This window comes from Rhipicephalus sanguineus, chromosome 4, assembly GCF_013339695.2.
Source record: "Rhipicephalus sanguineus isolate Rsan-2018 chromosome 4, BIME_Rsan_1.4, whole genome shotgun sequence".
NCBI classification, from domain to species: Eukaryota; Metazoa; Arthropoda; class Arachnida; order Ixodida; family Ixodidae; genus Rhipicephalus; species Rhipicephalus sanguineus.
The window spans coordinates 8,856,580-8,876,601 of NC_051179.1; the positions used below are offsets into that span (position 1 = coordinate 8,856,580).

Sequence of the window (20,022 nt, forward strand, 5' to 3'; positions counted from 1 at the left end):
GGGGATTTTACGGCAGATCATAGGTCGGGTAAAATCAGCCCGATCAACAAACACCAAATAGTCATCCACGTATCTAAAAACATGTCAAGCAATACCCTCGAAATCTTGTTTTAGAGCTCCCTCAACTTTTCCAAGAAAAATATTACTTGTTACTGGCACCACTCTTGACCTGATACAAACCCTAGACTTCTGTACATACAGATTTGGCCCAAAAGAAACAACCGTCAAGCACAAGTAAAACCATACCTCTAGGAAGCTCTTGACCAGAATACCAACACCGTTTCTGAAAGCAATTTCATCATTGTCCTCAACAATAGTATCTTTCAAGCAACTCATCAGTGTTTGCTATCAAAGAATAGAACAGGTCCTTTATGTCAGCGCTAAACGTGGAACATCTTGTAGGGTAGTACTCACTCAACACTGCACCACTTTCTCAGAGTTACGTACAGTAAACCCTCGTTATAATGAAGTGAATGGGTGTGGGAATCGAGTGCACCCTACTCTTTGGCGCTCCAGCTAGCGCGTTAATCGGCAGTATGGCGACCACGGCGGCGCAAGCCATGTGTCGGCTTCCCGTCGTGCGGGCACGCGTCCAGCCGTCTGGACAAGCCACCACGCTAGCTTACGTCACTGCGCAACGCCTGTCCTCATTGGCCGCAAGTGACAACCCCCTCTCCCATGAGCTCACTTCTGTCTGGCGTTGGCTCGCCGTGTCAGATGCTCTCAGGCCTGCACGAGAGGTTGACACGCTGCTCTGGCAGGCGGCTTCTCGTTCGTGTGCTCGACTGCTGCCCCTTTGTGTGATAGTAGTAGTGCCGCTGGCAAGCATACTTGATCGGTCTTGCGGAGTTACCCTGACGGCCCGCAAACCCGTGATTGTCGCCCTGTGCTGCATCTTGGGTTAATAAACCCGTGTTTGTTGACAACCTGCCTCGAGTGCCTTTTCTGAGCCGAGTCGGAGAGTCGACGAACCCGGCCGTAGCGTCTTATTTGCTGCGGCAGTGGAGAACGTCGCGTCCCTTCCCGGTCGCCTCGTAGGGTAAGCTTCGTGCAAATCTATCTCCACATGGGACAGCAGAAATATTAGACAGAAGCGGTAATTCGTTTAAAGTGACTACTCACTAAAAGCTAAGGAAAGTCGAGCTTAAATCACGCTACAGCTGCGAGGACATCCAACGCTAGATATTTATGGATGCAAACCTTTACTGATGTGCCAAAAAGGCAGTCAGCTTTGTCTGTCTCGCGTTTTTGGCAGGAGCAAGCAATCTCTGCCCTACAGAGTAGACCATAAAAAATATGGCAATTTAACGCAAGCAAATAACGAGGGTACTCCCCTTGTCCCCTTTTCTTGTGTCCTCGTTGGGACCTCCCCACGCACCCCTATTTTCAGAAAATATTCTTTTTAAAGCAATGACCAGGTGTGTACACAAGGACAACTAGATTGCCCTTCTATTTACATATTTACAAAGTGGCTCCACAAGCAATAGGCATTCATTTCTGCAAGTTAGTGCTGTGTACGTGTGTTCATGTGTCATTCACTTTGTCCCGTCTTGGATGCGCTATACCTTTGGGCCCTTCACATATATTCTCGGAGGGGTGCAAGGACCCAGGCGAAGCTAGAAGTCAAGCTCCAGTCCCCAACTACTGCCCACTGTTCCGCCATGCGTAAGCACGCCAAGCCCGAACACCTCTTCATTGTCCTCAACTCCCTGCGTGCCGCCCAGCACCCCCAGAATACACACACACTCAAACCTAAGCAGGCCCCGATTCTAGGCTGACACCCTTAAAGCCTGAAGCCAGAAAAGAAGCCCTCGAATGTAGGCTGAGCAGAAACAAAGAGAGCCTACAGCATACACAAACAGTCCTTACAATCCAACCGTGAAGGGTATCACCAATAGCTTGACATGGTAGGGCTCATCCAGCTTGCTTCAGAGCGAGTTGTACAGCAATCTCTACTGAACAAAACTGATGCCGTTCCTCTAAAATCTGGCACCTGCTACTGCACCATTCATCCAGAGTGCATTGTGTGCAGCTATACACACACGCTATCACTACGACGGGACTCTTACACGTGCGCGTTTGCCGTGCAAGTGTCTGTGCAGAGCGTGTCCTTATGCGTGAACACTGCTCGCTTCTAACAGTAGGGCAGGTGTTGCACACATCATGTGAAGCCAATGTGGCGACGGCTATGCTTTCTTGTTCAGTTTAGGCAGGTTTAGCTGTCCCATGGCAGCGCAGCGAGCTTGGCAGCATTTGGGTTGGTGTCTATTAGAAGCACGCAGCAGGTTAAAAACGGCGCTATGCCACATGCACTCCCAAACAGATAGTTGGATATGCTTAGCGTGATAGGACGGTTGGCGATCAGTCACACTTGCACGTTTGTCAGTGGTTGCTATCACGTTTCCGGCCATCACCACATGTGCCAAGTCATAATCATTGGCCGGCCGGCATCTCCAAATGAAAATGCTACCTATTTCTTGTGGTATAGTGTGGTGCCGGTCACCAGTTTGCGGGGTGCACTTTGAACTGGCAGTCACACGAGCCACAATGGCGTGAGCAATCCGCTGTTATGATTCTGATAGAAATGGTAAATGGCATCACTTTTTTTTTTAATCCTCGAATATAAGCTAACCCTAGAGTTTGTAGATGAGTTTTCGAAGAAAAATACTTGTGACCTAAATTTGAGTAAATACAGTATGTGTGTGTGTGTGTATAAATACACACACACAAACACACACACACACACACATATGTATGTATGTAAGGCACCTATGCATTGCAATAATGATAATGCAATAATGAATGATGTTCTGCAATAAATTTGAAAATTTCCTGAATTGCAGAAGGAAACCTACCGGAACAGCTAGCTCTTCATTTCAAATGCACACTGTACAAAGAAGCACCACGAACCTAAATACCATATTTCCTCGCATATAACCCACCCCTGCATATAACCCACACCCCTAACTTTAACTCTATGAAAAAAAAAGAAAAAAAAAAACATGCATATAACCCCCGGGGCATATAGCCTGCACCCCCACTTTTCAAGCACATTTTTCCGTTTTTTGGTGTGGGATACTACACTGAAACCTCATGATAACAAAGTCACATCTGCCATGAAAATAACTTCGTTATATCCAAAAATTCGTTATAAACATTTATTTGAAAATCAGTTCTGCGGAATCCCGCAAGGTAGCGGAAGGTTTAAGAAAGGGAAAATAGACAACCACCCATTTGTAGCGCGAAGCCACAAGGAAATCCATACGGATTCTCAGAAATAAAGCCTCTTAGTCGCCGACCCCGGACCAGGACGAATTTTTCGGCGACTAAGAGGCTTTATTTCTGAGAAATCCGTATGGATTTCCTTGTGGCTTCGTGCTACAAATGGGTGGTTGTCTATTTTCCCTTTCTTAAACGTTTATTTGTAACACTATATCTATGACAAGACTATTCCTCATTTACTTCGTTATAACCGATAATTCGTTATATCGAGGTTTGAGTGTATATGCGAGAAAATACAGTACATTAAAAGTAACTCCAGTCGCCAAATAATCCTGCTCACATGACATGGTAAGTTGACACTTCAGAAACTAAGACATGCACTGGTATTTTAGGCACGTAGAAGGCAGCCTTACCCCATCCATAATGTCACCAGACACTGTGTAGACCTCATCTGTCCATTCTCCTTCATATATAGCAAATTCAGCAACACCAAAACTGTCTGCTGAAAATGGGAACAGAGCAATGAGCAGGAATGAGATCATGTTCACCAAGCTATAAATAATACCTAGACAATGTTTAAAAAAATGGCATCAATTACACTACTTGACAGTGGCCTCATAATCAGGCCATAATAAGTGAAACCTTTCAGGCTGAGTTTTCAGTACTATTATGACAAGGGTAGATAGTTCAGGTTGCTCTGATGCCTCTAAACAACCACAGTCCTGTTTTCTTGAATTTCTCAAACTTTCTGCATCTGCACAGGCTTACTTGTAAGCTGCTCATAACAAGTGTAACCTTAGCTTTCCAAAATGCATCTGTGACAACTTCCAACTGGGTCATTCCACACCAACCTCCTAGACACCGCGCCCGACCCTCTCAGATTATGTTACGAAAAAATTGGGGGACCCTTAAGCTTCGCCTTTAAGAGTTGAATGCGACAGCGAAATCCGGCCCCTAGTGCGCACTTCAACCACTAAGTACATACTTCAGGGGTGGAAGCGGGCTTCAGACTTTTGGAGCAGCTCAGGGAGCAGTGATAATGCTGTTTTGGAGCAGCTTTGGAGCGGTAAAAGGGGAGCTTTGGAGCACCAAAAGGTGTGGTTTGGAGCACATTTCTAGGGTAAAACATCATTGTCAATTGAAATTTCTATTTCTGGTAAACATAAAAAATTCAAATGGTTTTTACTAAACACTGAATATTGATGAACCAACCATACTTGCCACAAATTAATGTTTCCATGATTAAAGAATCACAGCTTGCACAGCAGTAACTAAGATAAAACAAGAGATAAGCGATGCTTTGGATAGCAACACTTGACTACCGTAAAATTTCGAACAAGCGCCGTTTCAAATTTCACTGCTAATTTCACATTTTCACGCTGTTCCAGGAGAGCGCACCCCCCCCCCCCTTCTTCGTATCCTGATTATGTCAACGCAACAGTAGCCTCCTTGAATCCCATCCAATCCTGCTTAGCAGCCTAATCTCTTAAGTGCCTGTGGGTGAAATTTGTTGTAAAAATTTTATTCTTTGTTCTCCCGAATAATGATCGCACCCCGCACTTAGCGCAAGACACCCATGATGATTTTCAGGGTCCCGTGAGCAAAAGCATGGCCTTCGAGATCTGTATTTCAAGATCATAACTATGATGATGTAGTCAGCTCATGTAAAGCCTTAGAGACCGGTGTTTGTTGCTTAGCGCTGCTGCGCTGGCACATCATCGGAGGTGCTTTTATGCCATGCTTCCCGCGGTTTGATCACGTTACCATTGCGTTTGTTGTGTTTGAGGGCCGTTGTTATGCGCCGTGCCACGAAGGAAAGCGGGAAGACTTGTGAGGAAGTCCGCATGCATCTTTCTTGTTTTTTTTTCGGAGCAAAATTTGCCACCGCCATCTTGAATTTACGTGCCGTTCCGGGAATCCGTCCCCCGCCCCCGCTTCCCTCCACTTTGCCAGTATTTTGGCTTGTTGGGGGCGAGGGGGGGACGACGACGACGATGCTTGCTCTGAATTTTACGGTAGACCTCACACAAATGAGAAACGTTCCGCAGCTTACATGAACTGATTTAAGCCAATAAAGGTTACCTTTATTCTAAACACAATGAGACTACAAAAATAACCTTAAAAAGCCAATGCTCTTAAAGGGGTCATGAACCACTTTTCCAAGTAATGATCTAATGACCTCAGTATCGGAGTGTACTGCCTCCCGAATCGATTGCCGCAAAAATTTCTCGAATCCGTCAAGAATCAGCGGAGTTACGGGGGTTTGGCGCACGCTCCCAGCGCTTTCTCTCTTTTCTCGTGCCGACAAGCGCACTGGAAGCTAGACAGGGAGGGATGGCACGGGGGAAGGAAGTTACGTCAGCGCGCGTCATGAAACACGATCGCTCTCCCGCTGTGATTCGCCTGCGCGAGTGCGGCTACCGTGTACTGAGGAGTGCGGCGCCGGCAAGTGGCGGCACCCCGCGGCAAGAAGCGCATCTGATCCGAACGCCGCTCTCGATTTACATCGGCTATCCGCCAATAAGCATGCTATGTCTCTTGCGACGTAAACGGACAGATCCGCGACGTAAACGGACAGACGCCCCGCCCACCGACGAGAGTGAGAACCGGCCTCTGTTCGAAAAGAGGGTGCCTGGGGAAACGGCAACTTCGCGCTGCGCTTGTGGCCATTACGCGGCGCGCACGACTGTAATATTTGGCTGAGCAGTTCATAGCCGTGTCAGCTTCCCGCAGGATGTGTTTTTTCAACAAGCCCAAGCGGTGCTTCATGACCCCCTTAAAGGCCAACTCCGGCGATTTTTCGAGGTCGATGGATCTCAATGAAATTCGCTGGGTACGTTCGTTTGCACGTTTCCGTCATTTATGCCAAATAACAGGCTTGAGACATGCGCAGATTGTTTGCAAATGAATTTTAAAGAGTGTCTGCAAACGCCCTCCTGGCTTCCCACAATCATTGGCAACATTGCGTCTGTGACGTCAGTATTGGGAAGGCGGCGGAAGTGACGCAGCCGAGGGCACCGCTAACTTCGGCGCTTCGGCCGCTACAGCGAGCGTCTGCTGTGCACAAGGTGACAGACAGCGTTGGTTTGGCCGGCGCTTCGCTGGTCGTCCCGGCTGTCACAGTTTTCATACTCCGCGCCGGCATGACCGGCATGCCTTGCACGACTTTCGGTTCGTTCGTAACAACGTCTACGTCCTACGTAGACAGTACACTCGGTGGGTTTCGGTTTTGGTGTTGCGCTTTTTTGCTTATTTAAAATTATTTTCCAATTTGCCGAGTATTTCTGCTATCGGGCCCGTAACAGGAGCGTCTCAGGAACATAAAAACACCATTACTTTGACATGGCCAAAAAATCGCCGGAGTTGGCCTTTAAGGGGAGATTCGGCTCGAAGACACTTTTTTTTAAATATTCATTTTAGAGCAATGAAACTTGGGGTATTTGTAGAGATGTTTATGCTGATTTCAAATATATAATTAGTTTTCTTGTAAGTTGCATACTTTTTGTTCTGCACCATGACAAATGTGTAAAACATAGGCCTTGCAGCCCCCCTATTTCGATCCTTAAACTTCTATATATTTTGACAATTGATGGCTCATATTGCTCCAATTGAACTGTAGAGTGCCAAAAACTATCCACAAAGTGCATATAAAATATTTACTAGATGTGAAAAATTCAAACATGGGAAGTCTATATTACCCAGACCCCAGTAAATGTTTACTTGCAGATTTTCTAATATGCATAACATAATAAGATTTTGACGAGATAACTGCACTCGTCACACATTAGAGAAAATTTGGGCAAAATTTCATGCAGATCTGAGCACCAGAAGTACCAAAAGCAAGAGGGGCACGTTGAAAAAGTTGCCAAAAAGTGCGTTTTCAGAAAAACGAAGTTTAAAGTTAAAATTGGATGTTTATTTATGAAAGAGGTAACGAAATCCGACCAAAATTGCACACAAAAGAGGTAAATTGTTCTTCTAGCAGCCACTGCCACTAAAATGAGCCAGCGCCATAAGTTTCTCCTTCACAGCTCTTTCGAGCAGAGTAGCTAGTGCGCGAGCTCCTGCTGCCGTAGGTTCTGCTTGCGATCGGTCCGTCACTCGCTGCCCTTACGCTGGCCTCCTCGCTCGAAGCAACTCGCCGCAACGTATACGGCATCGAAAGAATACTTTCGGGGCACTCGCTGTTCTCGCATTGAAGTTCCAGAAACGACGCCTGTGTGTTTGTAAGCTGGTTCCCAGACGCGTATTCCCGAACGATGACACGTTAGACACACTGCACCGATCACGAGGATGTTCAATGCTGTTATGTCAGCGATCAAGAAAGACTATTTCTTCGTCGTTGAAGAGTGCGATCTTCTCTTTGCGAGGCACTGACATACTTGAACGCCGTGGCAAACTCGTTGGAAGCATTGCCATCGCCGTCGCTAGGCCTCGCGGCAGCACACGCCCTTGTCGTTCAGCGAGTGTTCGGCTTCGATTTGCGCCGGCGTCCTCGAAATTTGTTCACCGAGCGATACTTCACTGGCCGGTGACTGTGCTTGCTACGGTTCTCTTCGTCCATAATGAAAATAAATACGCGAGAGAAACACGCAAGGCGTGCAGCGGCCAATGGCGGTCCCAGATCCGTACCACGTGACTTAAAATCCAGTCGCAGCGCTCGAAAAGCGCGGCAAAAGCATGCTTTCTTTATTATTTCTTGCGCTTCTGCAGCGCAGGAAACCGTGGTTATTTGAAGATCTCCTCATGCGATTCCCAATTGCGAGCGGCCGCGCGCTATCGGCCGCAAGGTGCTAGAAGACGTCACACTTTCAGTCAAGATTACCAGCCACCTTGTGCTCTTTAGACGCAATTTTAACGCATTTCCAGTTGAGTCTCAACTTTGATTTTTATTTTCTGAACAGTAGAGATACTTAACAAAACAGGTGAAAACAAAAAATTGATAATTTTTGAAAGAACTCTACTTTTTCGACCCGCATCTCCCCTTAAAGCCGAGGTGAGAACCCAGAGGAAAATAGAGATGCACTGCGTTGCTAAACCTGACTACAATTCTGAGAATTTTTTTTATGTTCATATCAACGAACACCAGCTGAAATGTAAAATGAGAAGACGAGAGAACTGAAATCTTCACAAAATTCTGTCACCGCCAGTGTGACAACGGAAAAGTGACTGAGCAGCTACTTTCCAGTAGCTCTCTCCTGCCCTTTACCTTTCGCTAGCTTTTTCGTGCCGTCACGAATGTCACGGAGAGCGCGCCAGGTTGATATGAGCTCGCTCGGGCACGCCACGCCGAGGGTGACAGCGGCACATGAAGGCACCAAAGGCCGCCTGGGAGCAGTTTCGGTGCAATAATGCGTTTTGGAGCAGATTGGCGCAGCAGAAGCAGATTGGTGCAGCATGGCGCAAATGGCACAGCACTTCCAACCCTGATACTTATTAATGTGTGTTGTTACACACACACGCGCGCACGATGTATCTATAGTAATGGTACAGGTTTTCGATCTAAAGCATTTCCCTGTGCCAGAGTCTCACAGATGGCAGCACATTTTCTAATATTTGTTGTTTGCTTGATATGTTTTCCGCTAGATGGATATAGTTGTCCATTTTTGGAGCTGTTTGCAAGTTTATGTTTGTTTTTAGCGGCGATGGGTGCACTATACCGGCTTTTTTCTAAGCATGGCGTCGCGCAAAAAACGTAGTTTGATGGCCTCGCCAATGTGCCTACAAATCGCCGAATGGGCTCACTTTTGTCCTGACACCTGCCCAACAAAATGCGTTACGGAGACTCCTTCCACTACATCGCATTTATGTAGTGCTTTTTTCCGAAGCAGTTGCAAGTAACATCGTGGCTTTGTGGTAGGCCACCTGCTTGCCCCGCAAACGGCCTGGGTTCGATCCTCAGTGGGACGAAAGATTTTTATTGTTTATTTTATTTGCATCTTTCTCGATTTTTTGGTCACGGACGATTTTTCGCTCACAAACGACACCGTCGGCGATGGCGGAATTTCTGCAAAACGAGCTCTCTAACAAATCGCGTTAAAATTGCGCTCAAGCACCAGGGGTGGCGCCAGCGGGGGGGGGGGATACAGGGGGCAATGCCCCCCCCCCCTTGATGAAACAATCATCCCACAATGGATAAGTTCCCACCTCGAAGGGACTCGCTTGTCGTGGCTGCCCCCCCCAGTCGAAAAATTCTGGCGCCACCCCTGTCAAGCACTTCCCTACATTATTTGTCCTCATGAAATAATTCTGCACAATGAACATTTTTCTCTTACTGCAATTTGAATATTGCCGCGCTAGTATTCGCAAAAATAGAATATAATATATGAACCACAGGTCGGCAAACTCACTCATGAGTCGACTCACCAGACTCAGATCGACCCATGAGTCTGGGTTTGAGTGAGTCCAGGTGAGTAATATTTTGCTGAGTTTGAGTTCGAGTGAGTCCGGTTGAGAAAAATATTGATGAGTCTAAGGGAGCCCTAAGCACAAAATATGTTTCTTGAGTGAGTCTTATTGAGCTCCACCTTTTATTGCCGACCTACGGTCCTATCTACTAATTTTCAGCATTACTGTCAGCCTTATATCGGCTTATGTTTAAGACATGTACTGCGCTCAAGCGTGAGCTATTCCCTGCAGTGGAAGTTCAATACGGTGGAAAATTATCCTAGCCGGCAAGCGGCAGCAAACAACGACAACACATGCGGCAATGACTACGTGCGTGCAGGTGATGACCGGATCGACAGCCATACTGGATTTCTTGTGGTGTCCCATACAGCCGCTGAAATCTGCATCGCAACAGCGACGTTTGGCCCGCTTTTGGTTTGACTTGGCTCGGATTGCGTCGTACGCAGCTGCACCGCGATGTCGCTTTCAATAGGCGAACCTCAAGTAGTTAGTTTAGTTTCTGAAAGTCTGAGCACACCCTTGGGCGCAGACTCGCCAAATTTTGAGGAAATGCAGCACGATGGAGCAGCCGGGACACCTAGGTGCAGTTTAGCGCAATTGGCGCAGCGGCAGCATCTCCTACGTGCTAGAAAAACAGCTCCGCTTCCTCTTTACAGCCCACTGATAACAAGAGAAAAAAGCACAAAACCTTATCTACGGACCTTAGAGTAGACAACACCATAGTGTCAGTTGCTGTGATCGAAAGCACAAAAAAGGCGGTGATGTCATGCAGGCTGTCAAAAAGGAGTTTGTCGCCTCTTGCGTTCCAGTTGATAGTTTTTAGAATGTATACAGGTCTCAGTTAAACGAGGCTTCAATTTACTAATTATTGGTGTGCTCTACCAACCAGCTAACATAAGCAGCATTTTTAGATCAATTTTGAAGAGTGCTCAATCTCATCGTTAATCATTTTTCTAATTGCACTTTGTTGATCTTTGATGACTAACTTTCCCAATAATAACTGGTCTATGTTATCAGCTGTCCCAAATTTAACAAAAGGTTATTCTTTTCTTCAAACCTGCCTCGACTTGTGCTTAACCCAGCTAGTCGGTTGTCCCACAGGGACTACTATCCTCCACAAACATTTTCAACTTGGTCCTAACGAATAATTCGAAGATTTGCACCAACTTGCAACGCACTGATCGTATGTCCGACAGTCTTTTTGTTTCACCTAGTAAGCGCCAAATTATCGAAAAGTATATAAGATGCTGCAAAAGAGGCACCACAGAAATAAAGGTAACAGGCACTACAGAAATGCTGACAAAATTCGTCTTTCCGAAAATTAGTATCAATCTTTACCACCAGATATAATTTTTTTCAAATGACATTTCCTCCCTCCTTGTTACAAACCCTTGACATTTCTAGCGTGTAGTAAACCCTAGCAGCCATCCTGACATTAAGCTTACTAATGAGAACGGGGCTGTTCTCTCTGATAGAGATGGTCTGCAGGAGTACGCCTAACTGGGCTTAACGGTGAAAGAACAACAGATCTGTCGTTCTTTCACTGTCCAGCACTCTTCATCCCCGCCTTGATATACAGGGTGTCCTTTTTTAGACAATACAGATTTTTCATATAAAGTCTATGACGCGGCAGAAATACTTTCCTGCAGCTAAAATGACGTTGACACGACTAATCAACAAAAGCTCGCTAATTTTTAATGATTGACTTGAGGGCAGTTGTTTGTATTAGAAAGTTGTAGTGCATAATAATTCATGGCATACCCATTTTTTAGAAATCACAAAAGTTGCACGTAGTTCGAGATATTCAGCACTGAATTTCAAGGACGAAATCACAAGGGATGGCGCCCGGGGCGCACAAAGTGCGGTGGAACACCGGAACGACACGTGACAGGGAAGTGACGAATTTTGAATGAAGGCGCGCCGAAACAGAATATGGTCAGAAAAATCGGTAAGCATTCTGAAATACACGAGTAGATAGCTTAATATCTGCGTGCGATGAGTAGTGCTTATCTGTTTCTTTCTTAAACTATAAAGAGGCACGAAAAACTATTTCGCCTGTCTGCACAAAAAAGCGCCGCAGTGGCTGCCTCGGAGTTTTATGCTTCCCAGAAAAAGAAAAGGTTGATACTGCGGTTTTCTTGTGCACAGTTCGAAAGAAACGGATAAGCACCAAACACTACGTGCAAAAGTAAGGCGATGCGCAGGCACAGTGAGATTACTTGCAGTCTTTCACGAAAACATACGGCCATGGTTCACCTTCATTCAAATTTCGTCACTCCCTTGTGACGGGTAGTTCCAGTCTGACGTAGCAGAACGGCCGTGCTTCTATACTCGCGGACAACTTTTCTTGGCAATGCAGGAAAGGCTACGAGAGCGGAGCTACAGCACAGGTACTGCTCTGCGAAGTAGTCCGGTTCGGCACACTTTTCGAACCTTCCGTATCTCGTGTGACGGCTGTTTGATTATTCAAGCGGCCATCACAGACTTAGACAGACATTTGTTAGTGAAATTCGTTGCAAGCTTCTTCGGCGAGTCGTTGGAAAAGCTGGAGGGTGACGATCTCTCACCTGAAGACGAAGACGCCATTTTGACTGTGAGGTGCACGTAAAAGGTGCGACGTTTTCACGCGCCCAAAAACGCGAAATGAAACCGCATAAAGTAAAACAAATATAAATATCTCCCTGGTGCGTGCTGACCCTCTTTTCAAAGAGCGTCCCGTAGAAAATAAAGTAATGCTGTTGTTTTTTATCTCACGCAAAAAACACTGATGCGATTGTGGGACTATATTCTTCAGCGGCAGCATACGCGTAGTTCGGCTCTCTAGCCTTCCCTTCATTGCCAAAAAAAGTTGTCCGCGAGTATAGCGCGCCTTGCGCGATCAGTTTCGATTTCACCCTTGAAATTCGATGACGAATATCTTGAACTACGTGCAGCTTTTGTGATTTTTAAAAAATAGGTATGTCATAAATTGGCACGCACTACAACTTTGTAATATAAACACCTTCCCTCAAGTCAATAATTTAAAAGTTAATTAACGAGTTTTTCTTAATTAGCTCCAACAGTGTCAATTTAACTGCGGCAAAGTAGTTCTGCCTCGACGTGGAGTTCGTGTGTAAAAACGACAGGAGCCTTCCTGTCATAGGTTTTTTTTGTTAAAAATCTGCATTGTCTAAAAGAAGAACATCCTGTATAAATAGTGCTCAATTATTCAACGACTTTTTGTTTACATGCGGAGACGTAACATCATGCCTTGTAGTTAACAATCGTCATGTTATATCAATGTCGTAAATAACTGTAACAGTAAAATGAACGACAGAAGAAGAATTTTAAGGGCTTGTTTGTTTTTTTGTTAGACACAACATTAATAAGAATTAACAGAGAATAAAGCCAAGGAAAGTATAGGCGATGTTATTTGTAGTAATTATGAGGTAAACGTTAAGAAAGTAAAGTGGACAAAAAGATAACTAGGCGCTGACTAACACTCCCAGGTTTAAATGCACATCAATACCGAATAAAGTGGACGGGAGGATGACTGCCGCCGTAGCTCAATTGGTAGAGCATCGGATGCTTTATTCGAAGGTTGCAGGTTCGGTCCCTGCCAGCAGCAAGTCATCTTTTCGTCCCCTTTACTTCCTAAACATTTGCATCATAATTACCACAAATAACATACAATATACTTTCCACGGCGTTATTGTCTGTTAGTTCATTGATGCTGTGTGAAACAGTAGAAGGAATCCACGCATTATTAATCTACTTAAATTATTGCCAGCATCTGATCATCTCGAGTTTAAATAATAAGGTAATCAAAAACATATCGGCTAGCCTATCACCTTTTCTATGCGCTCTCTGCACAGAATTGTTATCACCTCACATTATCTCTCTGGACTTGCAAGTGGCCCAGATTGTTCCCACTTTCAAATCAGGCAACGAGTCATTGCCAGGAAACTATTATCCCATTTGATTAACCAATAGAATCTGTAAAGTATTGGAGCTCATTATACTATACACCCAGGTCATTAACTACCTGGAAGACTACGACGTCATTTCTAATCAGCACGGCTTTCACAAGGAATAGACAAGCGACCCTACCTGCTGAGTTTTTTCATGACTTACACGCTACAATGGGTCTTGGATTTCAAGTAGATGCAATTTTGCTTGACTACTCAAAAGCTTTTGATCGTGTTCTTCACTACACACTATTGCAAAAACTGACACACCCTTAGCATACACCCCCCCCCCACGTACATTACAGAATTCCTTTCACTCAGAACAGAGTTCCCATCTACTCAAGTAACATCAGGCGTCATTCATGGTAGCATTCTAGGTCTGAGTCTGAGGTCTGCTGCTTTTTATAACTTATACTGACTACATACCTAATTGTGTATCCTCACTTATCAGACAGACTCTTTGCAGACAATTGTGCATTATATACCATCAGGTAACATGTATAGACGACAGTGAAATCCTGCAATCTGATCTTAACAATATTAACGCGTGGTGCACAATATGGCTTAATGAGTCTAAAACACTGCTAATGGCCTTTGCACATCATAATGCCCGCTTGTGGACTACTTACGTTTTGAATAACATAGATACTGAACTTTGTACTACATATAAGTACCTCAGTCTACACTTTCAATCCGACTTAACGTATAACTACATACCTGCCAGGTTCACAAACAAGGCACCAGGGAGATCCAAAAGGAGGTTTTTACAGCAATTGTTTTATTTTTCTAGCTGAGTGCTTCACAACAAAGTCAAAGTCCTCTGAATAGACCTGCGAATAACATGGTCCACGCCTGTGACATTTGGCTTGAAGTTGTCCAAGCATCTTGTCTTGCACAGAAGCGCGGAACTCGGTGCAAGTCTTCCTCAGAATGCTGAATTGCCGCCCGCATTCAGCATTGCTGTGCGGTATTGAAAGAATTCCCAGCATCACTTGAGCAATGCGTCTGAATTTCAGAAGCCCATCTGCACCTCTAAGCAGCGACATTGTTCTCCACTGCACATCGGCCCGTTCTTCTTGCAGTACATTTGCAGGAATTTTGAAAGACTGCATCTTCCCAAATTCCATTTCCAGTACATTAATTGCTTGATCTCTGGTCTGTTGCTCCTTCTGTGGCAATAACGCTGGAAACATCTCAACAAAAAAAAAGGACATTCTTAAATGACATCTTATCAATAGCTTCAATATCCGCAACGCGTGCATTGATCAAAACAGCATTTCCAAAAGGAAATTTGAGGCGCATGTAGTCGCATGCAACAAAACCATGTACCTTCTAACAGCCTCAAAAAATTCCTTTTGTCACTTGGCTCGAGTTTTTGAACAACACACCTAGCTTGTTGCCCAATTACCAAGTCTTGGTCATCCTTTTGCACATTTCTGCTGTGGTAGTCTATCAAACAGATGTCCTTGTGCTGCTTTAGCAGTGCTGGCTTCACAAACCTTGAAAGGATGTCCTCAAGAAGGTCCAAAAGTATAGGTTGTAGCTTGTGTATTAGGGGTGCCTGTGCTTGCAGGCGGCAGTTTACTGCCTGAAAAGCAGGAATAATGTTATTTAAAAACAGACCGCAAGCTTTGCTAAGCTCCGAGCTCAAGAACACGAACAGTCGTTCCTCACGTGTTATGCAAGTTGATCCAGTCTTGCACACATCAGTAGCCTTCGCTTTTTTCACAGGCACAGGTGTTGATTCAACAGACTTTTGTCTGAACTGGTGCTGCTCAGTGTCTTCAGTTTGTGCTGGCATTCTGGCAAGGTCGTAGTAGGTCAGAAATTGGGGACCTGTAGTGGCATCTCTTTTCACTCCTTGAAGGAAAAACTCATGAGCGGTGCCCAGTGATATAGGAGCCTTTCCAGGCATTTTCCCAGCGAAAGCCATCGGGTTGGAACGTGCTTTAGAATCTTGCGAAACTCCTTATTGTGAATTTCGTGAAACTCTTTAAGTGAACTTTTTCTTTTAGCACTTCTTTCTAAAAAAAAGAAAAAATGTCCACAAGGACTTCGTCCACCTTCGCTGGGAGACAAGAAGCTGCCTTTTCAGCCGCAATGTTTATTAAATGGCATGGGCATCCAATTTTTACAATGCTTTCATGGGCCTCGGTTAGCGCTGCCGCTACGCCATTTTTCTTCCCCATCATCACGTTAGCATTGTCAAAGCAAAAAGCTATGCAATTAGACAATGGCACATCCAATGACGCAAAACTGTCCATAATTAACTTGGCGATGTTGCGCCCCGTTGAAGGGCCCTCCAGGGTGCTTAAAGTAAGCAGTCTGCTCTCGATAAGGCCCGATTCTTCCGCAAAGAAGGTGGCCACGATGGGGTACATGCCTGCCTGTTGTTCGAGCCGTCAGTGGCAACTGCAAAAACTAGTCTTTTCAAGGCACTCACCACACACTCTTGTGCATGGCCTGCCATTTCGCCGACAATCATTGTCGTCTTAGTTCTAGCACAGCCGTAGCGCTTCGCAACATCGCATTTTGGGAACATCTTCCGCAGCAAGGGTCCCACGTGGTCGGAGACACTCAACGGAATGCTGTGCTCCAGCAGAAAATCGGTAAACAAACATTCCGCACGGATCACTTCATTGTCGCCGTCTTGCTTACCGAAAAACTGTTGCATTCGATGCTGTTTCTCCTGGCACGAACGTTGTTGGTGTGCTTCTTCGACGAAACGTGAGCAACCACGTCAGTTCTGCCGCCGTGGGATATACTAATGTCGCACTTACAGATGGTGCAGAACGCATGGTGCTCACCTTTCCGTGTGGCGATAACACAACCGAACTCTGCCGTATACTGCTTCAAGAGCACCTGAGGATATTTTTTCGCTCTTTGCTGAGTGCCATGGCTGACAGCAACGCGACACAGCGCTAGCCACCCTACAGTCAAGGAGGCATTGCTACAGCGCTCACGACACAAGAATATGCTCAGAGAAAAAACGGCATGTCGGTGTGTCAGCGGTGTCAGTGCTATCACTCAGCGACACCAGCATGGAAAATACAGCAAGCAGAATCCGACGCTAGCGCCGCCACACCTGCCATGTGCCTCACAGCTCATAGAGTGGCGGCGCTGCATTCACATACTCTGAGAAGTACTGGCAGGCTCACTCGCTTTTGCAACTGTTCCGCATGGTCGACTACGTACATTCGAGCTCTTCAACGATGACGATGACAATCGGCACTCCGCGCGGGTGCATTGGTGCTAGGTTGCCAAACTGGAGCCCGCTTTGGGACAAACACGCGGGCAATTCCGGGAGATTTCTTTCTCGGTCGTACAATCGTACAAAGTGGTCGAAATTCGGGAGTCTCCCGGACAAGTCGGGAGACCTGGCAGGTATGTAACTATCACACATATGTCATTACTGCCTCAGCTAACCACACATACACTGAAGCATGATGACGCTCCTGGCAGCTACTAGAGTGCTAAGTTATTGTAAATAAAGGTGTGCTAAGTTTCAGTTTTTCTGTTTCTAAAAAAACATGGATCAACAAATACTCGAATATTTTATTTTATTTCTCGTAGAGCGCTATAAGTAGGGGTCGACCTATATTCGTGCCCAACCTATTTTCGAGTAAATAGGGTAGGTAAGATCACCTACCTGACAATTATTTGTCCTTGTTGTATATCATATTTTACTATTCTGTTCTGCTGTAGTGCCCCAGGGGGCATCCCACAAGACATATATATATATAAACACCCTCCCTGCAGCTGAGGGCAACTTGGGCTTGGTGTGGAACTCGTGCATGTGCATGTTGTTCCCTCGGTGCCTCCCTTAGAAAACACTACAGTCCTCAAGCTGAATGTGCTTCCCTTATTTGGCACTCTAACCGGTCATATGTATAAATGGTAACAAAGAACCCGTGTAAAACCGTGCTGTGTGCTTCATATTTTCGGAATGCTCGCGTCATTCTAGTATCACACCTCTTAGAAATCGCATTCTGACCGAACGTCGCCATTCTTTTACTCTTTCACAAACTTTGCCATCACCCAATTCACCACGACACTTCTTTCGCTCACTCGCATCTATTTTTCCAAGTCGTGATCACACGTGTAAAGTTAAGTGCCCCGCATACAACTCCCATCAGTTCGCAACATCATTCATACCATGCACACTATGATTGTTATGCCTATATGGTTAGGTAGCGCACTTTCGACTGGGACAAAGGTAGCGCACTTTCGACACTATGATTGATTAGAATAACCTCCCACTGCACATCGCTACAGAAACTTACGTAAGTTTCAAGAGTTGCTACACTTTTGACTGACCTTCTTTACCCTTGCTGTTTTCTTTACTTTTCGAGATTGTCTTCTTTTAGTGATTATTTGGTGCACTCATGTGCACTTTTTGCTGGTGTGCTTGCGTTCCTTCTTTTGGTGTTCGACATTATATAATCAGTAATAACTAGCACATCATTATTTCAGTTTTTTTTATGTACATGCATTGTAACACGTTCTTTCTTCTGCTCATTAGTTACGTATTTGTGTCATGCTAAATTACCTTTAATAGTTTACTTGTCAGCCTGCTGTTAATCACTTACTTTAAGGGTTACATCCTTTCTATTATTTGCCACTTATTGTACTAATTGTCTATGATGCTTATGTTCATCCCCTCTGAGGGCCTCCAGGGGTATTTCTGAAGTAAATGTAAAAAAAATTTCGCTCTGTACAAGTTGCGGTGTTTTCAACTCGTGCAAGCCACACTAAGCAAAAGACGTATATGCTTCAGTGGGTTTCTACAATTGGGAGTTTGCCAGATTCATGCCAATCTGCAACGAAAGCAAGTTGCATAGTTGATTTTAGAGGGCGTTGCTAAAGAAATTCAAATACCCTTTAAAAAAAATAGGAATTCCAGGATTTTCGCGACAATAAACTTTTAAATTTCGAGTGTTTTCAAGGACCTGTACACAACCAGTGAGTGCATTTCGCATGTTGTTTAGCTGAGCTGCGACTGCATAACATCTCTTAGCCAGGGTAGATGCTTACCATAGTTCTCAGGTTGACCCTCAGGTTCAGCAACTTCGTTAAAGGTGCAGCTGAAGAAAAGTTTCTTCCCACCACGCTCAATCTCTACGGTGAAGTTGGGCTTGGATTTCATCTGGAAGTAAACAGGCCAAAATTCATCAGCTAAAGACAGCATGTAATGTGCAAACATATGCTCAATGAACTGCTATGCATGTAAGTGGAAGGGTATGCAAAAAAAAAAAAAGAAGATGCATGTTCAAAACCTATTCGAACAAAAGCTACAGTATTCTGAACATTCGCGAGTGTGTCAATGTCAAGCTGGCATTTAGGTCACGGATGTTCACATAAAATTTTTGTTCAAGTTGGATTAGAATATTCAATCTTGTTTCTTTGCATGCAGTTCTCATTCCAGGTTATTCTGACATTCGAATTTACTTTGTAACACTTTGTAAGGCAAACTATTGCTCCCAAAATGGGGCACGTAATGTTTGATATGTTGAAAAGTACACAATGTACAAGAAAAAACTTGGAGGACGCTTAAACTTGGCCTTCAGGAGTGGAATGTGATAGGGCCCCATTCGCATCGCCTTCTCATTTGCTTGCCATCTTTTGCTTCTCAGTGACACCTCAACCGTGCTCAACACAAGGGAAGGCCTGTGAGCTTAACATTGGCAGTCTTAAACTCTCCTAAAATGTGCACTGCAAGTACAGTTTCAAAGTGCCCACTGTGGCATAATTCATTTTAGAAAGTAGCTAAGTACCCACTACACTCTTGTGGCTCTGTACCACTAGACTCGGTGATAAAAACACGGCTGCCACGCAGAATGCCTGGGTTCAACTCTGGCCCGAAATCCTGATATTTATTATTTGCATCCACTGCGATTTTTCACCGACAACCAGTGCTGCCAACACCAACACCAAAATTTCTGCGACGCGCTCTCTTTAACTGCATATTTGAAATCAGCACATGAATGTAAATAAACTCTGCAAGCTTAATAAAAATCGACGAAGAATTTAAAAAGAAAAGGCTTTTAAGCACTGAACTGGTATAGCGCATTACGGGGAAGAAGAAACGGCCGAGCAGAAAGAAACGGCTATTCGGCGGCTGGTCGCGAATTCGTGCCGTGTGGAAGCCTCAAGGAAGTTGTTGCCACCAGATGACGATGATAGCAACGTGATCGCGCAGCACATGCCACGTGCAAAAGAATGCGAGCAGACTATGCAGGCAGCGCGGAAGTGCGTCACAGTTCTGTGTGCCATTTTATACGCTAGACGGCATTAGTTGCACACGGTTCTCGGAGCTCTCCCAAACCGAAACTGATCTGTAATAAACAGACTATAATTAACTGTCACGTGCTGCAGCAAGCGACGTGCCATGTTGTGACTAATAGGGCTCCAGCAACATACTGCCGCAAAAAAGCGCCACACCAAT

The 20,022-nt window shown here is 45.1% G+C and overlaps 1 protein-coding gene across 1 annotated transcript in view; it reads right to left on the reverse strand.

Annotated features, from left to right (window-relative positions):
• Window positions 1-20,022, reverse strand: part of LOC119389338 (conserved regulator of innate immunity protein 3) — a 34,598-nt gene that overhangs the window by 3,386 nt on the left and 11,190 nt on the right. The window contains exons 4-5 of the mRNA XM_037656550.2: window positions 18,612-18,723; window positions 3,636-3,724 (exon numbers count right to left, since the gene is read on the reverse strand). Of these exons, the coding sequence (XP_037512478.1) occupies window positions 3,636-3,724; window positions 18,612-18,723 (201 nt within the window). The remainder of the gene's footprint in view (window positions 1-3,635; window positions 3,725-18,611; window positions 18,724-20,022) is intronic.